The sequence below is a fragment of the Oreochromis niloticus genome, linkage group LG9 (genome assembly GCF_001858045.2).
Source record: "Oreochromis niloticus isolate F11D_XX linkage group LG9, O_niloticus_UMD_NMBU, whole genome shotgun sequence".
In the NCBI taxonomy this organism is placed as follows: domain Eukaryota; kingdom Metazoa; phylum Chordata; class Actinopteri; order Cichliformes; family Cichlidae; genus Oreochromis; species Oreochromis niloticus.
The window spans coordinates 34,625,285-34,633,683 of record NC_031974.2 but is presented as its reverse complement, the minus strand read 5'-3'; the positions used below and the strand labels follow the sequence as shown (position 1 = coordinate 34,633,683).

The following is an 8,399-nucleotide window of genomic DNA, read 5'->3' as shown; positions in this document are numbered from 1 at the left end:
CAACGCTGACTCTGGGGAGGAGAGGGCAGTGATTCACTCCATAGGAGATTTCTCACTAGAGCAGTCTTGTGACAAAACTCTATGCTCAGCCTTTGACCAAGTGATAAAAATTACTGGTCACACAGCGCTGGCCTACCTGAATTTTGTATTAATCAGACATAGACTGTATTGGGTGAGTCCTAACAGTCGCACAGAAGAGGAACACACCCAGTTGTTGGTGCTTTAAAGCTTTTGGGAAATTCTCTGGTTAGCCTGGCGAAGGAGAGAGATGAGTTGTGATCCGGAGGTGCCAAATTCCACTATTCCCACCTCCCCCCATTGTGATGACCATCTCACACAAGCCCAGAGAATGGGTGTTGCTGCATTGCAACAGTGTTTTGCAGATTTGTTCTCCCCCCTGCCTGGCCGTACCGCACTCATAGAGCACCATTTTGAAATGCGTCCTGGCGAGATGGTGCATGCACAGCCCTACAGGTTACCTCAACATAAAGAAAAATTGTTCAGAAAGAAGTGATTGGTTTAGCCCCATAGTTCTTGTCTATACGGTTCTGTGGTGACTACCGCAAGGTGAAGTGTCACATTTTGATGCATATGCCATGTCCCTGGTCGACAAGCTCCTGGACCGGATAGGCATTACACCTTTTTCATGACACTGGAGTTAACCAGTGGCTACTGGCAGATCCCCTTCCTAAAATCATCCTTCTGCACTCTGTACAGTTTGTACTAGTTTGTCACACTTTCATTCAGCTTGTTCAGGGCCCCAGCTACTTTCCAGTGTCTCATGGACCTGGTATATGACATCATCATCCATAGTGACACCTGTGCAGAGCATGTGCAGCAGGTGGCTGCAGTCCTAGAGTCTCTAAGGCAAACAGGGGTCAACCTGAAGAAGTGTGCGAGCAGACAGAGGAAGGTACAGTATCTGGGGAGGTGGGCAAGTGCGTCTGCAGGAGGTGAAAACAACAGCCATCGTATCCTGCTCATGTCCCAAGACTAAAAAGGAGGTGAGGCAGTTCTTGTGGCTGGCTGGTTATTGCCGCCCGTTCATGCTGAACTTAGCGAAGCTGACCAGCCTCTTGACTGCTCTAACCCAAAAGGGTGACTCAGATCTGATCCAATGGACAGAGCAGTGCTAGGCAGCATTCATACAGGTGAAGAAGGCTCTCTGTAGGAAGCCTCGCTCCACATGAAAAGCTCCAGAGAGCGATCTTGGAAAACAGCTGCAAATAAAATATAACTAGTACTCCAACAGGTGTGTATGTATGGGTCCTTTGTGTCACACACCCTTTAATGTGCATCATGTTTGTCTGTTATTGCGAGCTGTGTTGTTTACTCAACATATAAAGACACATCAAAATACAGGCGTGTCTTTGATTTTTTTTATTGTTTTCCTTTTTCATCGTCCATTATTCTTAAACGTACTAAGGTGAAAAGCAGATACTAGTGTACTACGCCCCAGATGTAATTAATAAGTGACATGCATTAGTGTCACAGCCAAAAAAGCAGGCCGAGTGATAAAAAGCACTTGATTTTTGCTTACCTTGATAATGTCTTCAGCTGTTCTCTCCACCTCTTTTAACCGCTTCACCACAATTTCTTCATTGGCAGAGATGTTGAGTTCTTGTGCTTCCAAGGCCTCAATCTCCTTCTCCATCCTGTACAATTGAATATAATGAGCAGTGTTAGTAAATGGGAAAAAAATCACTTGTGCATCCAAGACACTTGGATGTTAGGATGTGTTTGAATAGCTTCAATAAGGTACGTACAAGACTTTTAATACGTGGCATTCTGGGTTATACTGGGTAGCTGTGTATTTTGCATTTTCAAAAGATTTTCAGTAAAATTATAATTCACGTCGGCAGTAATGACACCCAGTTACGTCAATCAGAGGTCACTAAAATCAATATTGAATCGGTGTGTAACTTTGCCAAAACAATGTGGGACTCTGTATTTTTCTCTGGTCCCCTCCCCAATCAGACCAGGAGTGACATGTTTAGCCGCATGTTCTCCTTAAATTGCTGGCTGTCTGAGTGGTCCAAACGAAGCGGTTCAGGCGGGCGGCAGCGTGGCCAGTGGCTGAGGCGATACAGTTCTGGTGGGCGGCCACGTGGCCAGTGGCTGACGTAAAACAGTTCTGGTGGGCGGCCACGTGGAAGACGGCAATGGCGACTGAGAAGGTCCGGTGGGCGGCCTCGAGGTCAAGATGACGGCGGACACTCAGCAGGTCTGGAGGCCGGCGGCGGCGGTGAAGTCCAGTCAGCGGCCTGGAAGGAGGCTGCTGATGCCAAATTCGACGCGGACGAGGCAGAGGAGTCGCGATCGCTGGACCAGGCAATGGCTTGGTAGCCGCCGGTGGTGAAGCAGCTGCAAGCGACGGCGTGGGAGCTGCCAGTGACAGAGCAGCTGCAGGCGACAGCGTGGGAGCCCACGGTGGCGGAGAAGCTGCAAGCGACAGCGTGGTAGCCGCAGGTGCAGAACCAGCAGGTGCAGAAACCTCTGGCTGAGGAAAGAGAAAGCTCACAGCTGGCTCTGGGTGCTGTGGCTGCAGATCAGGGAACTGAACTAGAGACTGGCTGGGAGATTGACTTGGAGGATGAATAGCAGGATGCTCGACTACATGATGCTGGACTACAGGAGGCTGGACTGACTAGACTGTGGGAGACTGGACTACAGGCTGGACTGACTGGACAGTCTTTGATTTAGATGATTGGCGAGCAGTCCCTGAGTTGTGGTGAGGAGAAAAAATGTCAGTTTTGCTCACCACCGGATCTTGCTGCTCCAAACTGGAAACACGATGGCGGCGTGAACCCTGCCTCCTCTGAGCAAAAACAGGTGAGCCGCTGAGTGAGGGAGCCTCTGTAGAGCCAAGGTGGGAGGCGGAGCCGTCACGGCACAGCGAGGTGGTAGGTCCAGTGAATGAAGCGGCTGGCGGGCGAGCGAGGAGCGGAGCGGCGAGAGAGCGAGCGGCTGAAGCTTGGCCAGTGACGCCCACTCTCCGCGGCGAATGCTCCGACGCAGGCGAGGCAGCAGGTGGGGGACTGCGGCGTCTCCGAGGGCTGCCCAGAGCCAGGCGAGACCCCTCGAAGATCTGCTCTCTTTCCAGAAAGAGCCTCCAGGGCTTCTCCGCCCAAAGGGAAAGCACTGCCTCCTGCCACTCGAAAAGGTCCAAGTCTGCTGGGTCACAAACGTGTCTTTGTGGCAGGGGTCGTGTCATTCTGTCAGGGGTGTGTGTGGCTGAGAGGACGAGAGGACCCAAACGCAGGACTCACAGGTAGGTGAGGACCGGTGATTTATTGTAGATAATGGAGAAATGAACAGAACATAAGATGGCTGACTGACTGGACGACTGGAATACTGGCTGAATGACTGAATTACTGACTGCGCATACGGCACACACGGGAACGACAACATCAATGACACGACAATGAACTGAGGGAAACTGCGGACTTAAATACACGGGCAGATGAAGATGATAATGAGAGACAGGTGAGTACACAGCTGAACTTAATCTGAGTAAAGACACACGGAGGTAACTGAAACACAATAAACAGGCAATGAGAATGAGTGGGAAATAAACAGTGAACATGAACAGAAAACGCTGGGTCAACGACCCAGGAACCCTGACATTATCCCCCCAAAAACCCATCTCAATAGAGACTGTGTCAGCTCCCAAACAGACAAAAAACAAACTAAAAACCAGCAAAAAACTACTTAAACATAAAAAATCACAAAGAAAGAACAATACAGTATCCACATCTGAACCAAAGAGTAAAACAGTGAAATGTGGATTGTTAAATATTAGGTCTCTCTCCTCCAAGTCTCTGTTAGTACATGACTTGATAACTGATTAACAAATCGATTTACTCTGCCTTACAGAAACCTTGTTACAGCAGGATGATTATGTTAGTTTAAATGAATCAACACCCCCGAGTTATTCTAATCATCAGAAACCTCGAAGCACAGGCCGAGGGGGCGGTGTGGCAGCAATTTTTCACACCAGCCTATTAATCAACCAAAGACCCAGACAGACTTTTAATTCATTTGAAAGCCTGATGCTTAGTCTTGTCCACCCCAGCTGTGAAACTCAGAAACCAGTCTTACTTGTTATCATCTATCGTCCACCTGGGCCTTACACAGAGTTTTTTTCTGATTTCTCAGACTTTTTATCTGATTTAGTGCTCAGCTCATATAAAATAATTATTGCGGGTGATTTTAACATCCATGTAGATCAGGGGTGGAAGAACTCCCGGCCTCAAGGGCCAGTGTCCAGCAGGTTTTAGATGTGTGCTTGATCCAACACAGCTGATTCAAATGGCTAAATGAGCTCCTCAACATGTCCTGAGGCCTGGTAATGAACTCATTAGTGGTGCAACGGACACGATTGATCCGTAATCCGAACCGATCCCACTCCACGGTTCGGCACGTACGTGATCCGAAGATTCAAAAAAGAAGAAAAAAGTATGTGTGTGGTGCGCGTGGTCAGTCTGTCAAGCAATAGTTATGGCCAGCGCTAGCGGTCCAAGGGGAGGAGCAGAGGAGTTTGCAGTATTTAAGCAGCCCTTTGCTGCCCAATCCGACCGGGCTAAAGCTATTACAAAAGCTACTGGGGTGTTTAGCTGCAGACGGGAGGCCGTATTCTGTTGTGCAAAACAAAGGGTTTAAACTAGTCAACGCGTTAGTTGACGCATTGACGGCGTGCAGCCCCACACGGTAACTAGTTAACAGAGATTTGCCGCGTTAATGCAGTTATGGCATTAACGTCATTTGAACAAGATTTACGCTGACAGCAGTAGTTTAAACTATGAAGAAAGTGCTTGAGCCACGCTATGACATCCCGTTGCGCGTCCACTTCAGTGACAAGATCGTTCCAAGCATGTATGAGCAGGAAAAGTTTAAAGTTATGGCTGAACTGTCCCAGGCATCTTCTGTTGCCCTAACTACAAATGGGTGGACCTCCAGGGCAACGGAAAGCTACGTGACCGTGACCGCTCATTATATCACAGCGGAGTGGTAGATAGAAAGCCCTCTACTGCCCTATATTTGCACCTTACTGCACCTTAATTTGTTTTTATATAATTGCGTGGAATGAGTCTTGAGTTGAATGTTTTTTAATAGGCAAAAAATACTTAAATAAGTAAATGGCGAGTTAAATTTTTGTCTTTTTTTTTCTGCTGATCCGAAAATTGATCCAATCCGTGACGAAAAAACCGTGATCCGATCCGAACCGTGAGACTTTTGATCCTTTGCACCTCTAGAACTCATCATGTGATTCAGGTGTGTTGACCCAGGGTGAGATCTAAAACCTGCAGGACACCGGCACTCGAGGCCTGGAGTTGGAGACCCCTGGTGTAGATGAATGTGCCTCCACACTGCCCCCCCTTTGGTGAATACACAACACATTTCCACTAGTTTTCCTAATTGCCACTTAGGGGTGTAATTACTCATGGTTGCATCATCCACATCACAGGTGAGGTCTACCATTATGTCCACCCATCAGCAGGCAATCATGATCTGTATCTGTATATGAGCTTATTAATCAAGAATAAACATACTAAGGAGTAATGCTTTATAAATGGTGAATTAAACACTTTATAATACCCTACTAATGCCTAATATTGTGGCATTATTAGGCAGACAGTGAATATAAAGTGTTACCTTCACTTACTTGATTTGCTCGTGCTGATTGCTCTGTGCCCCATGTGTCCACTTTGAGATGTAGTGTGAGTTTCAGTGCAGGTTTGGGTTACCTGATGATGTTGCTCTGCAGGTGATCACTCTGCTGCTGTTCTTCTTGAGCTTGAAGCCTCATGGCCTCCTGTTCCTCCTCCGACTGCTGACTCAGACCGTCCATCAGCCACTGCTCCCTCAAAGCCTTCTTCTGTCAGGCAACCAACACACAGGCCACTGCTTTAGCCTTAAACTGAGCTCAGTGTTCTTCTCATATTTAAAATGTTCAAATCTCCGGTGACACCTGCTCTGTCTTCCATTTGACATTCTCTGCTTTCAAAAGTCCTTTTCCTATCCTCTTAAGCAAAGAAAAATGTTTGACTGATTTCTCTATCAGATATTTTGATGAACATTACGTTTGCACACACTCCTCAGTTTCACAAACAGCATCCTAGATCCAACATTATGAAGCACAGCTGCAGTGGAGCCAGTCCCTCGCTTCCGATTCAGCTGTTAGTCTCAGTCTGACATATTTAGATTTGCCAGAATGGGAACCAAAGAGCTTCTCAGTGTAGTTGGTATGGACTGTGGGAGTGAAATTGTAAAAACTAATATTGTCCAAATAATAATGAGATGGATCTTTGTTTTTAGCATGTACAGTTTGGAAACTCTGGCACAGGAGCTTTTGTAAGCACAAGTTGTAATCGTGACTGGAAGAGTAGGGATTTTCTCAAAGTGTCATGGTCTCCGTGCCTGCCCGCCAGCCCCACAAGGCTACATCTGCTGTTTTGGCTCTCTCTCTTTCTCTCTCTCTCTCTCTCCCTCTCTGCCTGGGCGGAGCTCACTGTGGGCTCCCGCCCTTGGCCCACACACCTGACAACAATCACCTGTCATCACCTGGAGCACTATTTGAGGCTGGAACACAGATCCTCTCGTCGCTGGATGATTGTACTACAGACGTTAGTGTTTCTCACAGCTCCTGTGAACCTGTGCCTAGTGATTTGAGATTCGTGATTATTGTGTGACTTCCCTTTTCTTCTACTACAGACTTTCCTCCCCGGACCTGTGATCTCCCTGCCGTGTGAACGTGTGAGTGTGGGCAAGAAGAAGTGAGCGAGTGTGAGAGAGCTACCCCGTGATTCCCTGGAGTTTTGGATTCCCTTCACTGTATATATCGTGCACTGGTGCTGTAAATAAACTGTTTTTGGAGACGTCAACCGCTCCTTCTACCAGATTGTGACTAGAGATGGACCGATCCAATATTACGTATCGGTATCGGTCCGATACTGACCTAAATTACTGGATCGGATATCGGCGAAAAATAAAAAATGTAATCCGATCCATTAAATATCAAAAAAGCATCACACAAAACTTGCAACACGGCGTAACTCGGCTCATAACCGTAGCACGTTGCAGCAGTATGCATCATGTGATAGAGCGGCTGTGTGTATTTGTAGCCTCGCTACCAAACCAGCATTTCATCTCTGAGGAAGTTATCCCAGAGAGAAGTAAAGCAAGTGTGTAAGTTCATCTCTGAATGTTTGTAAAGTGTTCCCATGTTAAGCTTAACAACCGATATATGGAGCGACTGACTCTCTCCCTCCCTCACCTTCCTGCTGCTACTTCAATCGTGAAACTGCTTAATGATCAGCTGATCGGCTTTTCTGTCGTGAGTCCGTCTCTCTTCTTTGTTTTTGGCCCACTTTGCACCAGAAAGAGGAAACCAGCGGCTGAACAACAGCAGCACGTTTAAGCTTGATAAGCTGTTGTTAGAATGTATTTAATATTACTTTCTACACCAGGATCCTTTTCTATGTAGCTGACAGCTGGTAACTGTGCAGGGGCGGATCTAGCAAAGTTTAGCCAGGGGGGCCGATAGGGCATGAACAGGGAAAAGGGGGCACAAAGACATACTTTTCTTTCTTATTCTCATTTAAAATATCTAGCTTTTAATAAATAATTATCTGAATCTTACTCCCAAAGTTTTAATCTGATGTAAAATGTATAGAAGTCCATTACTGTATATAGTAACTGTTAAGTCTAATATACCCTAGTAAGCTATAGTACTTTTTCCTTTGGGAAGGTACCATCTGTGCAGTCTGCAATTCTGTTGAAGAAAGATGTTGAATCTATTTAATTATTCTTGAAAAATAATTTGTTTCTGTGCATTTTTTTTCACCCTGCATCAAATTAAAGTTGATTACATCGATTAAGCATCATGAGGCGGAGGGTGGGGGGTGGTTCCCTTTTTTTTTTTTTTTGCTGGGAGTTTGCAACCCTATTAGTTAGGTTGCTTAATATTTCTGCTAAGTACTCTTTAAAATACCAGAATAGGGAGGATGGAGTAGGTTTAAGTTAGGTTTTAAGTTAGGTAAGGTTTATTAGATTGATCAGTGTTGCTGAACTATGAAATATTTTGGGTGCAGTGTATTTTTTACATACAGGTATAACAGAATAGCTTTAGTGTTGTTGTTTATTTAAACTTGAGTATGAACTTATACAAAATGCAGCAAGATATTTTAAAAAAACAGTTTTATTGATTAAAAAACACACAATATCGGATTCATATCGGTATCGGCAGATATCCAAATTTATGATATCGGTATCGGTATCGGACATAAAAAAGTGGTATCGTGCCATATCTAATTGTGACACAAAGCTCTGCTATAAATATGTAGACGTGTATTAAACAAACTCGTGTCCAACAAAAACCTTTACTGTGTTAAAGAGAC

At 45.8% G+C, this 8,399-nt stretch overlaps 1 protein-coding gene across 3 annotated transcripts in view; it reads right to left on the bottom strand.

Moving 5' to 3' along the window:
• The window catches only part of palmdb (palmdelphin b), a 77,799-nt gene that overhangs the window by 42,848 nt on the left and 26,552 nt on the right, over positions 1–8,399 (bottom strand). For all 3 annotated transcript variants that reach the window (XM_005462291.4, XM_005462292.3, XM_025910265.1), the window contains 2 exons: positions 5,748–5,878; positions 1,541–1,655 (listed from right to left, as the gene is read on the bottom strand). In XM_005462291.4, the coding sequence (XP_005462348.1) occupies positions 1,541–1,655; positions 5,748–5,878 (246 nt within the window). The remainder of the gene's footprint in view (positions 1–1,540; positions 1,656–5,747; positions 5,879–8,399) is intronic.